The 16,202-nt window shown below is 37.9% G+C and overlaps 1 protein-coding gene across 13 annotated transcripts in view; it reads right to left on the minus strand.

The window, feature by feature from the left end:
* The window catches only part of LOC129761766 (syntaxin-binding protein 5), a 722,498-nt gene that overhangs the window by 313,184 nt on the left and 393,112 nt on the right, over window positions 1–16,202 (minus strand). Inside the window, exon 14 of one of the 13 annotated variants that reach the window (XM_055759521.1) lies at window positions 15,762–15,978. The exons of the other annotated variants lie outside the window; for them this stretch is intronic. Coding sequence (XP_055615496.1) covers window positions 15,762–15,978 — 217 coding nt within the window. The remainder of the gene's footprint in view (window positions 1–15,761; window positions 15,979–16,202) is intronic. 13 annotated transcript variants of the gene reach the window in all.

Here is a 16,202-nt window from a genome sequence, read left to right on the forward strand (position 1 = left end):
CAATTGATAGGAAATATATCTACGCATCTATCATAACGAATAACATTTCATTTTTCTTGAGATAAATAATTGAATAATTGTGAAATATCAAGCATTGTCAAAATGCACTATGTGTCCATTTTTGATTGGTCCATTTTGTGCTCCTCAAATCGAACCGACCAAAACGGGCAACCAGAGCAGCAGCGAAATAGAATGAACCACGATTGGAAAGGAAAAAGAAAAAAATGAACGAAACATTGGTCGCAGTCTCACACATGCGTAATTCTCGAGCCAGCCAGTCAGCTTAAAAATCCCCGCTCCGCTGCCGTAACGATCATTCTCGTTCAAACCGTACACCACATCGGTTCGCATCACAACACATCAACAAACCAACCCAAGCAGCCATGTCTGGACATGGTAAAGGGGGAAAAGTGAAGGGAAAGGCAAAATCCCGCTCAAACCGTGTTGATCTGGAGTTCCCCGCAAGGGTAGCTAGGTCGAGCGCGTTAGTACCAGTGCACCAGTCCACCTAGCCGGCGATATAAAGTTTCGGCCGCCGAAGTGATCGAGTTAGCAAAGCTGCTCGTGACGATAAGAAAACCCGCATTCGGAACAGAACACATTCGGTTCGGTGGACATCAAGACAACAGGCAGTTGCAGCGAGTGGCGGGTGGCAAACGCAATCGCATAACGGCATCAAGTAGCAGAAGAAAAAAGTTTGTTCTTTATACAAACTTATCGAAATGGTTTTTTTTTCAAAACCACGAGTACTAAGTTTTCTAAATTGGAATCATTCCATAAAACAAGGCGCTTTTCAGGGCCATTAAACCTTCCAAAAAAGAGTTTAAGAAATACAGTTCAATGCTTTCTAAAACAATATCCAAAATAATAATAAAACACAAATTGATTTTTTCATAATTTGTTTGCCAGGATATGATGAGTATGTGAATTTGGCAGTTGTTCTGAGCTTATTGATTTTCACCAATTCTTAAATTGCTTCTAGATTGAAAGTACATTAATTTACAATTATCTCGACATTTAGCTAATTGGACTGACCTGTAATGCGACATATTTAGTTGGACATTTTTGTAAACATAGAGTTCGGGGTCCAAATTATGACCCCACATTGAAAGTCGACATTGTACCACTGTCATCGCGCAAATGTTCAATTACAGGTTAAAATTACCTCCAATCCGATACTGAGTGGTGGTAATGCGACGTGCCATTGAATGTAATTTACTGTAAAATATGTCACAAGCTGGATGGGAAGAAATTTTCCAACTGTGAAAGCTGTGGCGAGTGGCAAATGCAATCGCTAAACAGAAAGGTTTAGCCGAACAAGATGGGGATATTGAGTGATAACAAAACAATAAACTCTTTAGATTGAAGATAATTTTGTGAACCTGAAAAGGACCCTTTTTAGCCTGCATGTGAATCCAACGAGCGAACAAATCGTAATGAATGTATTTTTTTGCCATCGCTCCCTTTTAACGCTCATTCGTTCGTCTCGTTGGACTCGCCCCTCTGGCTGAGTCTGCTGATTTGTCTCTATCCTGTGAGTGTGTACCGCTAGAGTATAAAACACGCGGACCCCAAAAAAATATCTTATTTTCTTTCGAACCGTAAACCCGTGTGGTTGTACGGCATCGGCATCGTGGACGTAACAAAGGAGGACAAGTTAAGGGAAAGGCAAAGTCTCACTCGAACCGTGCAGGTCTCCAGTTCCCTGTTGGTCGCATTCACTGATTGCTCCGCAAGGGTAACTAGGCCGAACGGATTGGTGCCGGAGCACCAATATACCTAACAGCGATTATAGAGTTTCGGCCGTCGGAGTGCTCGAGTTGGCTTGCAAAGCTGCTCACGACAATCAGAAAACCCGCATCAAGAACAGAGCAGCTTTGGCTCGGCGCTCATCAAGGCAACAATTAGTTTCAGTGAGTGGCAAAGTGTTTCTCCGGCACGTCGCATTAAATATATCTTACTGAACAACATGTCACAAGCTGGATGGGAAGAGATTTTCCAACTGTGAAAGCTGTGGCGAGTGGCAAACGCAATAGCAAAACAAGAAGGTTTAACCGAACAAGATGGGAATATCGAGTGATAACAAAAACACAACACCAAAGGTTCTTTTCAGAACCATCAACATATTCATATAGAGTAAACAGTAAACTGATCCATTTTTCAGGTAGATTTTCAGGTTCACGTAGGAGAAGAAAATAAAACAACATATTTAAAATATATCTTTAACAAAAGCTGTCCCCTTTGTATAGTACTACGTCACTCCGGTTATGTCCCCGACATTACCCACCCGTCTTTTTTATTTTTATTTCTTTCAATTCTTTGATTACTCATTTTTTAAATTCTTTCATTATCTTCATATTATATATAAAAGAAGGACTTTCCCACGTACGTGTAAAATATCATCACGGAAGAACGGATGATCAGATCTGCGTCATCCATATATTTTGTGAGTTTATCTTCACCCAAATTACAATGACAGATTACTTTGGGAAATATTTGAGATGATTAGAAAAATTCGAAAAAAATTGACTATGCATATCTTTACACATAAAAGAAGGATTTTCCCACGTACGTGTAAAATATCATCACAGGAAAACGGCTGATCAGATCTGCGTCATCCATATATTTTGTGAGTTTATCTTTACCCAAATTACAATGATAGATTACTTTGGGAAACATTTGAGATGATTAGAAAAATTCGAAAAAATTGACTATGCATATCTATATATATAAAAGGAGGATTTTACCACGTACGTGTAAAATATCATCACGGAAGAACGGCTGATCACATCTGTGTCATCCATATATTTTGTGAGTTTGTCTTCACCCAAATTAGAACAATAGACTACTTTGAAAAATATTTAAGATGATTAGAAAAAAATGACTATGCATTTCTTTATATATAAAAGAAAGATATTTAAAATAGAAAGTGAAAATTCGGAAATAAGAGGTACGCATATGTATGTTTCGCAGTGGAAATCATCATTTGGATCAATTTTACAGATCTGAACGATTACATACAAACTTGAAATCTATTCGTTATTTTTTGCTAACCAAAAATATTCTCCAGAAATAAATTATATGGCAGAACAACGTTTGCCGGGTCAGCTAGTTTAATTTAATTCGTTACCGTCGTCGGGATTGTAGTTCGAGAAAGTGTAGCAGGATGGATCACCTGTCAAATAAAGGGTGTGTCACATCAAATTGCATCACGGAAAAAACGCTGTAGAAATTCGCCCAGTAGACCGATCCTTTTGAAAATTTTAGACAGTAAAATAAAAACTATTAAACAACTTTGGGCATTTTCTTTTTATTCATACTTCGAGCCCAAGCCCGTATGCTCGCACCTTCCTCTTTACCCCGTCCATAAGGTTCTGTACAACGTCAGGTTGTAGTTTTTTTTGAACAGAAATCCATTTTCTCTTGAAGTCCGCCTCCGATTTGACAACTTTTGGGTTCTTCCGGAGGGCCTGCTTCATAATCGCCCAATATAAGTCCGCTTTGACGTAGGTTTCGTCGTCCATTACCAGGCAATGCGGCTTCGTCAGCATTTCGGTGTACAGCTTCCGGGCTCGCGTTTTCCCCACCATGTTTTGCCTTTCGTCGCGGTTAGGAGCCTTCTGAACCTTGTATGTACGCAGGCCCTCCCGCTGCTTGGTCCGCTGGACGAATGAACTTGACAAATTCAGCTTATTGGCGACATCCCGGACCGAACTTCTCGGATCACGTCTAAACTGCTTAACTACGCGCTTGTGATCTTTTTCACTGACGGAGCATCCATTTTTGCCGTTCTTCACCTTCCGGTCGATGGTTAGGTTCTCGAAGTATCGTTTTAGTACTCTGCTGACCGTGGATTGGACGATTCCCAGCATCTTACCGATGTCCCGATGTGACAACTCCGGATTCTCGAAATGAGTGCACAGGATTAATTCACGACGCTCTTTTTTGACAGTGAAGCATGGCCAACGTGATCTATACACTCTTATCTGATTATAAGCGAAAGCTGAAGATATAATTCCTAAAAATTAAATTTCTACAGCGTTTTTTCCGTGATGCAATTTGATGTGACACACCCTTTAATTTTAGAAGTTTTTTTTGGTTACCTTGTCAGGTTTTCAAGATAAATTTCCTGACGTTGTGATTAGAGTTTGATAAAGACTAGGCACGATAAATAACGAAATATATCACCGGTCCGGTTAATTTTAAAGGAATTTTCTCGATTACCTCAGGTTTCCCAAGAATAATTTTCCGTCGTCGGAATTTTAGTTCGAAAAAGAGTAGGCAGATTTTCAGGCAGTAGAAGGATTTTCCCACGTACGTGTAAAATATCATCACAGGAAAACGGCTGATCAGATCTGCGTCATCCATATATTTTGTGAGTTTATCTTTACCCAAATTACAATGATAGATTACTTTGGGAAACATTTGAGATGATTAGAAAAATTCGAAAAAATTGACTATGCATATCTATATATATAAAAGGAGGATTTTACCACGTACGTGTAAAATATCATCACGGAAGAACGGCTGATCACATCTGTGTCATCCATATATTTTGTGAGTTTGTCTTCACCCAAATTAGAACAATAGACTACTTTGAAAAATATTTAAGATGATTAGAAAAAAATGACTATGCATTTCTTTATATATAAAAGAAAGATATTTAAAATAGAAAGTGAAAATTCGGAAATAAGAGGTACGCATATGTATGTTTCGCAGTGGAAATCATCATTTGGATCAATTTTACAGATCTGAACGATTACATACAAACTTGAAATCTATTCGTTATTTTTTGCTAACCAAAAATATTCTCCAGAAATAAATTATATGGCAGAACAACGTTTGCCGGGTCAGCTAGTTTAATTTAATTCGTTACCGTCGTCGGGATTGTAGTTCGAGAAAGTGTAGCAGGATGGATCACCTGTCAGATAAAGGGTGTGTCACATCAAATTGCATCACGGAAAAAACGCTGTAGAAATTCGCCCAGTAGACCGATCCTTTTGAAAATTTTAGACAGTAAAATAAAAACTATTAAACAACTTTGGGCATTTTCTTTTTATTCATACTTCGAGCCCAAGCCCGTATGCTCGCACCTTCCTCTTTACCCCGTCCATAAGGTTCTGTACAACGTCAGGTTGTAGTTTTTTTTGAACAGAAATCCATTTTCTCTTGAAGTCCGCCTCCGATTTGACAACTTTTGGGTTCTTCCGGAGGGCCTGCTTCATAATCGCCCAATATAAGTCCGCTTTGACGTAGGTTTCGTCGTCCATTACCAGGCAATGCGGCTTCGTCAGCATTTCGGTGTACAGCTTCCGGGCTCGCGTTTTCCCCACCATGTTTTGCCTTTCGTCGCGGTTAGGAGCCTTCTGAACCTTGTATGTACGCAGGCCCTCCCGCTGCTTGGTCCGCTGGACGAATGAACTTGACAAATTCAGCTTATTGGCGACATCCCGGACCGAACTTCTCGGATCACGTATAAACTGCTTAACTACGCGCTTGTGATCTTTTTCACTGACGGAGCATCCATTTTTGCCGTTCTTCACCTTCCGGTCGATGGTTAGGTTCTCGAAGTATCGTTTTAGTACTCTGCTGACCGTGGATTGGACGATTCCCAGCATCTTACCGATGTCCCGATGTGACAACTCCGGATTCTCGAAATGAGTGCACAGGATTAATTCACGACGCTCTTTTTTGACAGTGAAGCATGGCCAACGTGATCTATACACTCTTATCTGATTATAAGCGAAAGCTGAAGATATAATTCCTAAAAATTAAATTTCTACAGCGTTTTTTCCGTGATGCAATTTGATGTGACACACCCTTTAATTTTAGAAGTTTTTTTTGGTTACCTTGTCAGGTTTTCAAGATAAATTTCCTGACGTTGTGATTAGAGTTTGATAAAGACTAGGCACGATAAATAACGAAATATATCACCGGTCCGGTTAATTTTAAAGGAATTTTCTCGATTACCTCAGGTTTCCCAAGAATAATTTTCCGTCGTCGGAATTTTAGTTCGAAAAAGAGTAGGTAGATTTTCAGGCAGTAGAAGGATTTTCCCACGTACGTGTAAAATATCATCACAGGAAAACGGCTGATCAGATCTGCGTCATCCATATATTTTGTGAGTTTATCTTTACCCAAATTACAATGATAGATTACTTTGGGAAACATTTGAGATGACTAGAAAAATTCGAAAAAATTGACTATGCATATCTATATATATAAAAGGAGGATTTTACCACGTACGTGTAAAATATCATCACGGAAGAACGGCTGATCACATCTGTGTCATCCATATATTTTGTGAGTTTGTCTTCACCCAAATTAGAACAATAGACTACTTTGAAAAATATTTAAGATGATTAGAAAAAAATGACTATGCATTTCTTTATATATAAAAGAAAGATATTTAAAATAGAAAGTGAAAATTCGGAAATAAGAGGTACGCATATGTATGTTTCGCAGTGGAAATCATCATTTGGATCAATTTTACAGATCTGAACGATTACATACAAACTTGAAATCTATTCGTTATTTTTTGCTAACCAAAAATATTCTCCAGAAATAAATTATATGGCAGAACAACGTTTGCCGGGTCAGCTAGTTTAATTTAATTCGTTACCGTCGTCGGGATTGTAGTTCGAGAAAGTGTAGCAGGATGGATCACCTGTCAGATAAAGGGTGTGTCACATCAAATTGCATCACGGAAAAAACGCTGTAGAAATTCGCCCAGTAGACCGATCCTTTTGAAAATTTTAGACAGTAAAATAAAAACTATTAAACAACTTTGGGCATTTTCTTTTTATTCATACTTCGAGCCCAAGCCCGTATGCTCGCACCTTCCTCTTTACCCCGTCCATAAGGTTCTGTACAACGTCAGGTTGTAGTTTTTTTTGAACAGAAATCCATTTTCTCTTGAAGTCCGCCTCCGATTTGACAACTTTTGGGTTCTTCCGGAGGGCCTGCTTCATAATCGCCCAATATAAGTCCGCTTTGACGTAGGTTTCGTCGTCCATTACCAGGCAATGCGGCTTCGTCAGCATTTCGGTGTACAGCTTCCGGGCTCGCGTCTTCCCCACCATGTTTTGCCTTTCGTCGCGGTTAGGAGCCTTCTGAACCTTGTATGTACGCAGGCCCTCCCGCTGCTTGGTCCGCTGGACGAATGAACTTGACAAATTCAGCTTATTGGCGACATCCCGGACCGAACTTCTCGGATCACGTCTAAACTACTTAACTACGCGCTTGTGATCTTTTTCACTGACGGAGCATCCATTTTTGCCGTTCTTCACCTTCCGGTCGATGGTTAGGTTCTCGAAGTATCGTTTTAGTACTCTGCTGACCGTGGATTGGACAATTCCCAGCATCTTACCGATGTCCCGATGTGACAACTCCGGATTCTCGAAATGAGTGCACAGGATTAATTCACGACGCTCTTTTTTGACAGTGAAGCATGGCCAACGTGATCTATACACTCTTATCTGATTATAAGCGAAAGCTGAAGATATAATTCCTAAAAATTAAATTTCTACAGCGTTTTTTCCGTGATGCAATTTGATGTGACACACCCTTTAATTTTAGAAGTTTTTTTTGGTTACCTTGTCAGGTTTTCAAGATAAATTTCCTGACGTTGTGATTAGAATTTGATAAAGACTAGGCACGATAAATAACGAATTATATCACCGGTCCGGTTAATTTTAAAGGAATTTTCTCGATTACCTCAGGTTTCCCAAGAATAATTTTCCGTCGTCGGAATTTTAGTTCGAAAAAGAGTAGGCACGATGAATAACAAAGTACAATTTGATTTTTCAATATGGCAACAAATAGTTTAAACATAGGTTGAATCAAGAATGAAGAATATCAACGGGCCGATTTATTTTAAAGGAATTTTGGTTATATTGTTTCCCAAAAATAATTTTCTGTCTTTGCGTTTTGAGTTAGATAAAGAGTAGACATTGTAAATAACGAAACACAACACAGGTCCGATTAATTGAAAAGAAATTTTCTCGGTTACCTTGTTAGGTTTCCCAAAAACAATTTTCCGCATTCGGGACTGAAGTTCAATAATGAGTAGACACGAAAAACAACGAAATACATCACAGGTCTGGTTAATGTTAGACGAATTTCCTCTGTTACTTTGTCAAGTTCACTAATAATGTTTGATGAATGTAATGAATATAAGATTTTCGGGATTTCGTTTAGACGAGTGGTCGACAGTTCTAGAGACGTGGGTTAATCGTTCGATTAATTCAAATAATCGAATATCTGAAATTGTAATCGATTAATTTTGTATCGAATAATTTGAAATCAAAATATGAATACATCGAATAATTGTCACTGTAATCGCGATTAATTAAAAAAGGAATCTTTCTCAGGTTTAATGCATTTTTCTGCTAAGAATAAGGCTATATAATTTTTTTATCCAACATTTTTCATCCAACCATTTAACATCGACAACCCGATAGTTCACGCGACCAGAATGACAACGTGATACGTGATTATTTCAAGAAAAAAATATTCGTTCGATTAATCGAATATTGAAAGACAATTATTCGAATGAATCGAATATTGAAAAATGTCCCAACGATTAATCGATAATCGAATAAATGAAAAATTTAGACATCACTAGACAGTTCGCGTTAACATAGGACTCTATTCCAGAAAACGGCTTCAGTCACTGTCGAGACGAGCAAAATATCCTATTCCAATACACGAGTTTCATTGAAATGTTTTATTTGGTAGACTGGAGAGACTTCTGTCACTTTTTCTCGGTAGGATCAGTGATGTCAGATGTGAGAACATGTTTTTATTTTTAAGGTGAGCAAACATACCAAACAAACTAGACGACTCTACTGATTCATCGGCGAGCGCGACCGAACGGTCACCGTGCCATATGAGCTATTCGTCTGTTTTAAGTCGAGCTCGGCTTCTGGAATGTGGAAACAAACGAGACGAGCGCTCGTCTGCTCGTCTCGTCTTCTGGAATAGGGCTTATAATCACATCACTTACCTGAGATAGTCCCAAGCGTCATTCTATGCGTTCTTTGGGCAATTTGGTTGCTTCAGGTCAATCACGGAGAGCAACTACGAATTGTACAGTCTATCCAAGCTGAAGCTCAAGTTCTCCATACCAATGTTCAGGTAGTGACACTTTCAACGTTTAGCCGCGATTTTTTGTTGCTGCGCTCTTCATTCAGACCCCATTAAGAGCGTTTGCACAATATAATTGTCGGCTCCCAAAGATACTTATTGTATGAATATAATTTGACTAGAAATATTTTGTAAAACATTTGAAAACGAAGCGTGTATATTTTTATTTTTTTTATTTTGTAACTGTCAGTCCCAGTCAGACAGCGCTTTCCTACGAAACAGTTCCACATCGGCTCCTAGGGACCGACGCTAGCTCAATGTGTTCAACAACTGTAGTTTGTGAGCAAATAAACGAAATGTAATGAAACTTTACACATAAACTGGTGAAAGATGAACCTCTCGAAATGAATCTCGATCATCTTTCAGTGGGGCCATCTGTTAAAAAATCCCGGGACTTGTCAGCCCATGTAGTATTGTGAAAAATCATTGTTTCCCATTTATTTCTCTGATTACTGTTTAGCGTACCGACAGTCCATTTGGATCCCACATTAATTCACGACGCTCTTTTTTGACAGTGAAGCATGGCCAACGTGATCTATACACTCTTATCTGATTATAAGCGAAAGCTGAAGATATAATTCCTAAAAATTGAATTTCTACAGCGTTTTTTCCGTGATGCAAATTGATGTGACACACCCTTTAATTTTAGAAGTTTTTTTTTGGTTACCTTGTCAGGTTTTCAAGATAAATTTCCTGACGTTGTGATTAGAGTTTGATAAAGACTAGGCACGATAAATAACGAAATATATCACCGGTCCGGTTAATTTTAAAGGAATTTTCTCGATTACCTCAGGTTTCCCAAGAATAATTTTCCGTCGTCGGAATTTTAGTTCGAAAAAGAGTAGGCACGATGAATAACAAAGTACAATTTGATTTTTCAATATGGCAACAAATAGTTTAAACATAGGTTGAATCAAGAATGAAGAATATCAACGGGCCGATTTATTTTAAAGGAATTTTGGTTATATTGTTTCCCAAAAATAATTTTCTGTCTTTGCGTTTTGAGTTAGATAAAGAGTAGACATTGTAAATAACGAAACACAACACAGGTCCGATTAATTGAAAAGAAATTTTCTCGGTTACCTTGTTAAGTTTCCCAAAAACAATGCTCCGCATTCGGGACTGAAGTTCAATAATGAGTAGACACGAAAAACAACGAAATACATCACAGGTCTGGTTAATGTTAGACGAATTTCCTCTGTTACTTTGTCAAGTTCACTAATAATGTTTGATGAATGTAATGAATATAAGATTTTCGGGATTTCGTTTAGACGAGTGGTCGACAGTTCTAGAGACGTCGGTTAATCGTTCGATTAATTCAAATAATCGAATATCTGAAATTGTAATCGATTAATTTTGTATCGAATAATTTGAAATCAAAATATGAATACATCGAATAATTGTCACTGTAATCGCGATTAATTAAAAAAGGAATCTTTCTCAGGTTTAATGCATTTTTCTGCTAAGAATAAGGCTATATAATTTTTTTATCCAACATTTTTCATCCAACCATTTAACATCGACAACCCGATAGTTCACGCGACCAGAATGACAACGTGATACGTGATTATTTCAAGAAAAAAATATTCGTTCGATTAATCGAATATTGAAAGACAATTATTCGAATGAATCGAATATTGAAAAATGTCCCAACGATTAATCGATAATCGAATAAATGAAAAATTTAGACATCACTAGACAGTTCGCGTTAACATAGGACTCTATTCCAGAAAACGGCTTCAGTCACTGTCGAGACGAGCAAAATATCCTATTCCAATACACGAGTTTCATTGAAATGTTTTATTTGGTAGACTGGAGAGACTTCTGTCACTTTTTCTCGGTAGGATCAGTGATGTCAGATGTGAGAACATGTTTTTATTTTTAAGGTGAACAAACATACCAAACAAACTAGACGACTCTACTGATTCATCGGCGAGCGCGACCGAACGGTCACCGTGCCATATGAGCTATTCGTCTGTTTTAAGTCGAGCTCGGCTTCTGGAATGTGGAAACAAACGAGACGAGCGCTCGTCTGCTCGTCTCGTCTTCTGGAATAGGGCTTATAATCACATCACTTACCTGAGATAGTCCCAAGCGTCATTCTATGCGTTCTTTGGGCAATTTGGTTGCTTCAGGTCAATCACGGAGAGCAACTACGAATTGTACAGTCTATCCAAGCTGAAGCTCAAGTTCTCCATACCAATGTTCAGGTAGTGACACTTTCAACGTTTAGCCGCGATTTTTTGTTGCTGCGCTCTTCATTCAGACCCCATTAAGAGCGTTTGCACAATATAATTGTCGGCTCCCAAAGATACTTATTGTATGAATATAATTTGACTAGAAATATTTTGTAAAACATTTGAAAACGAAGCGTGTATATTTTTATTTTTTTTATTTTGTAACTGTCAGTCCCAGTCAGACAGCGCTTTCCTACGAAACAGTTCCACATCGGCTCCTAGGGACCGACGCTAGCTCAATGTGTTCAACAACTGTAGTTTGTGAGCAAATAAACGAAATGTAATGAAACTTTACACATAAACTGGTGAAAGATGAACCTCTCGAAATGAATCTCGATCATCTTTCAGTGGGGCCATCTGTTAAAAAATCCCGGGACTTGTCAGCCCATGTAGTATTGTGAAAAATCATTGTTTCCCATTTATTTCTCTGATTACTGTTTAGCGTACCGACAGTCCATTTGGATCCCACAAGAAGCACAATCGAATTGCGCTGGGCGACGAACGTATTGTTATTCACGCCCATCGAAGCCTGTCATACCGCGAATGAGTCATCACTGGATTGCCGAGCATTGCTTACATCAGCGCAAAGCCAAAATATGAAGTAAAAACTTCAGATCGTGAAAGAATATTGATTTTTTTTCAGTTGTTGCATTTGAAAATGCTACAATTTTGAAAGATAATTTTTAGCAATTGAGTTTTCCTAACAGCCTGATCAACCTACAAATTTTAACCATTGTTCGATCATTCGATTTTTTTTCATTCTCCGAAAAATGGAAGATTGGAAAAAATAAAAAAAAAACTCAAAACTAAACTAAAAAAAATAACCATAAAACATAATTTCTCTTAAAAATTGACATTCAAATATATCTGTTTCTATTTTGTTGTTTTGTTTATGCACTCGTTGAAATCTACGACAATGCAGCTTGTGTGGTTTTATCAAGCTCAGATTTATGAATCTAACTCTGATACGAGGCAATGTGACGTTAGACTTTCTGAGCGATCTAGCTGTCGTGAAACATACTTGCCAATACACAAAATGGCAGCTTGGACAGTTTTTCAGCAGTTTTCTTACAAGCAAGAAAGCTCGAGGAAGTAATTGGAGGAAGTTGAACAGCAGGTACTGAATGCACGGGTTAGTAATCCCCGAATTTCTTCAGTGTTATCGAATCGTTGACCGCCGAGCGCCTGTTTCATCACCGGGAATAAGTGATAGTCGCTAGGGGCGAGATCTGGGGAGTAAGAAGGATGCTCCAACACAGTCCATTTGAATTTTTCAATTGCTCTTGAGTTACGCGAGCAGAATGGGGCCGCGCATTATCGTGGAAGAAGAACACTCCTTTCGTCAATAAACCTGGCCTATCCATACCTCTCACGCAGAGATCACGAGTTCAATTCTCACTCCCGACATTCTTCCAAAAATGGAAGTAAAAGTGACGAACCAGCCGAAATGTGTTGAAAGTCACTATAATAGAAAAAAAAATAAACCTGGCCTTTTGTTCTTAATCGGTTCAAAACTCCACAACAGTACGGTGACGAAACAGGCGTTCGGCGGTCAACGATTCGATAACACTGAAGAAATTCGTGACGCAGTTACGAACATAAAAAAGTTCGACGCTACGCACTTCGCGCTCTGAATAGAAAAACTTACTTGTGTATCATTCAATATTGATAGATATCCAAACACTGGGAACAATATTTCAACCATGAAACATAATGCTTTGGATCGTGCAGCCTTGGAGCTTGGAGTATCCCACTTCGTGCTTAAAGTGGTCGCACATTGTTTGTACGGAGGTCAAATATTTGATACTTTTTGACGGATGAAATTTGGTTTAATATTTGTACAAACACTATTTTGTTTGACACTCTTTAATTTTCAGCAATGGCAAACAATGTCAAACATCGAACATGGAAAATATTCGACTGAAATTTCTGAGGTAACCTAACCTCGTACCGACAGAATGGACGATTATTTTATAGCGATTTCATTTTTGTTCAGTTTCAACTCCAGTACCACACTAACTGCTGTCAAAACGTTTTTTTATTCACTCAGTTTCGACCTAGAGTCGCACTAGGTTCGCCCGGAAAGCTGTTAGTTTCGCACTGAGATGTTTCACAGGTTGGCACTCGGGTTCACCAATACAACTATTTTTGGAAAATCTGAAAATAAAGACTACGAAAATGGAAAACCTACTGCTTTTGTATTATTTGAATCGTAATCCAATTCGGATTCTGATTTTGAAGAATATATCCGCGCAGACGGCATTAAGCTTCGCGTGCTTCCATTGGGAGGCGAAAATAATGATGGATATTCAGGTGGAATAAACATGCTTTCAAAATCAAAATTATGAATGAAAATTTACTTTAACGTATCGAATATTAATTTTCTGTGATGAAATAAGAGGTTATCGATATCGCAGAAACATATTGAACGACAACTGTGTTTATTGATGATTTTATATTATAATAGTAATTATTTGTGGAACAAACAGGAAATGCATCGACAAACGGTTAAGTGAGTATCAAGACTACATGTGTTAGGTAATCAAACAATATGAAGTAAAAATTTTCATTCAAACTTTTATATTTTTACACTGCACTTGGCCCTTCTGAATTGATAGAGAATAATTTACCTCCCAAGCACTGATATCGCCACCAGACGTCGACACTGTACATTTGTCGTCGCAAATATAAACAAATCAGACAAGAGTGGAAAGATTTACGGGTGTTGGTTGTGTCGAACTTTGATTTTGTTAGTAGTCAGGAAGATAGGAAGTTCACATACCAGGCATACCAGTCTGTTACTCAAATGGTACAAAATTGAATGGGCCAACGAATAACGTTGAAAGAGGATATACAAAAGCTAATTACATATTTTCAAATCACATTTTTCGAATCATGAAAAAAAAACAGAACATTGTTCCGTTTGTTGGGAACTGTGGGGTGGACTGTATATGTATGGTTGCTCCACTTATGGAGACAACCGGTGCGTGGAAGGAACACTTGTGTTCCTCACGCCTTAATCTTCTTGGTGGGAGTCCCTGTGGCTCCGCTCCATGCTCTGAAAAGAGCAAGTAAACTCTTTACTCTTTAAGGATGTGTTTTAGGAAATCCTTCTGTTGGATCTGGGTCAAAGTAATGCAAGGTGGGCGCATGATGTTTGAGAACTTTACGCTATATACATTTTATTCTTCTTAAATTCACTCCTTTCAATATGTACACTTGGTTGTATTAGTTTCATTGCTGCACATGCGAATGTGCCACTATTCTGCTACTGGAGTACTGCACCCCCACTCATGTGGTTGAATTGTTTTCATACTGCTACTGATGTTGAGGTTATGCTACTGCTGTTGCTTCTCTTGCAACGTTTGGTGTCTTCTTCTTCACTAGGCTAATGATGGTCCCTCCGCGCGGTCGGGTGGCTGCTGTTATGCTCGGCTGTTGCGTCACGAAAAAAAGGGGGTGGGATTTACGATCTGATTCGTTCCCCTTTTTAGTGCGCTTCTCGGACTTAACAAACATATCACGAACTAAAATATTTAATTTTTTCTTTGATTTCAGAAATAGTATTCTAAACTTCAGTTGTCTCAAACTAAGACGCAAGCGGAAAACTTTTCGTCTCAATCTAAGTCATACGGAATCAATCAAATTTATTTTTCAAGTTCATTTTACATGTTTATCCGTCATAGGAACAAAAGATTTTGTGACTCTGACTTTGTTCGTTTACGTTTTTGGTCGACGTAACGAGAAGTAAAATTGAAATGAAATTAAGTTTAGAACACTTTAAAAATACTGAAATTTCAGTTTCTGTTAAAATGTCTGGCACTTATGATTTTAAACGCTAGCATTGATTTAGGAAAAAAATGGTTCGTTCATTTAATTTGTTTATTTTTACTTTTAATAACTATTATAAAATAGTAACATACACAAACAAAATCTGTGACGTCACAGATTTAAAAAATCTTCCTTTCATTTTCCATCTCGATATAACGCATACCAACAAACCACCGCATTCGTGAAACTGAATTTTTTTTATCACAGAGTCTGTTCGGCACTAACTCAGTTTAAAAAACGAATTCGCTAAAAGTGTACTGAAGTGAATGTACACAGAGAACCGGACTAGTTGAATACACATTTCGCGTATCATCAACACCCCAATCACAGCAATAGTTATAAATTCTAATTTATATAGTAACAAATTGCAATTTTTCCCTGATTGGTAAATGAATTTCTTGATTTTCCCTGACTGATTAAATTTCCTGATATTCAATGGTTTTATAACAATAACACAAATCCCTTCAAATAGTGAAATAAACTAATAAAATCAACAAATTATATATGGTAGTTATAGATATATTTTTTAACATTCAAATATCGTACCTTGAGATCTGGATTTCCGAACGGTATCCGACATACAAGTTGAAGGATTAACGGTTGTTGTCTTTTTGCTGGGGCTTCCCACACTTGTTATGCTCATTCCTCTTTCATGTAATGAGAAAGGAATTGTCGTGTTAGAGGAATTTGGAGTAGTAGCACAACTCGTATTTCCATTACTGTTAGCGCTAGCAATTGCACTAGAACTGCATAAACCGTTTATCTGCGTAATAAGCAAAAAGTTAGTTTAATCACATAAAGAAAGCAGTGCGTCGTTAAGCATGAAATTCTGAACAACATACAAAGGAAGCCTAAAGCCACAGATCTCGATAATTATCAAATCCAACGGATCTTTTTGAACACTAAACATAATCTATTATATGGAAACATATCGAGTACTTAAAAAAAACAGGAGGTAGGTTATACCTATGGTATAACCGCAAGGGT

This window comes from Toxorhynchites rutilus, chromosome 1 (assembly GCF_029784135.1).
Source record: "Toxorhynchites rutilus septentrionalis strain SRP chromosome 1, ASM2978413v1, whole genome shotgun sequence".
NCBI lineage: Eukaryota > Metazoa > Arthropoda > Insecta > Diptera > Culicidae > Toxorhynchites > Toxorhynchites rutilus.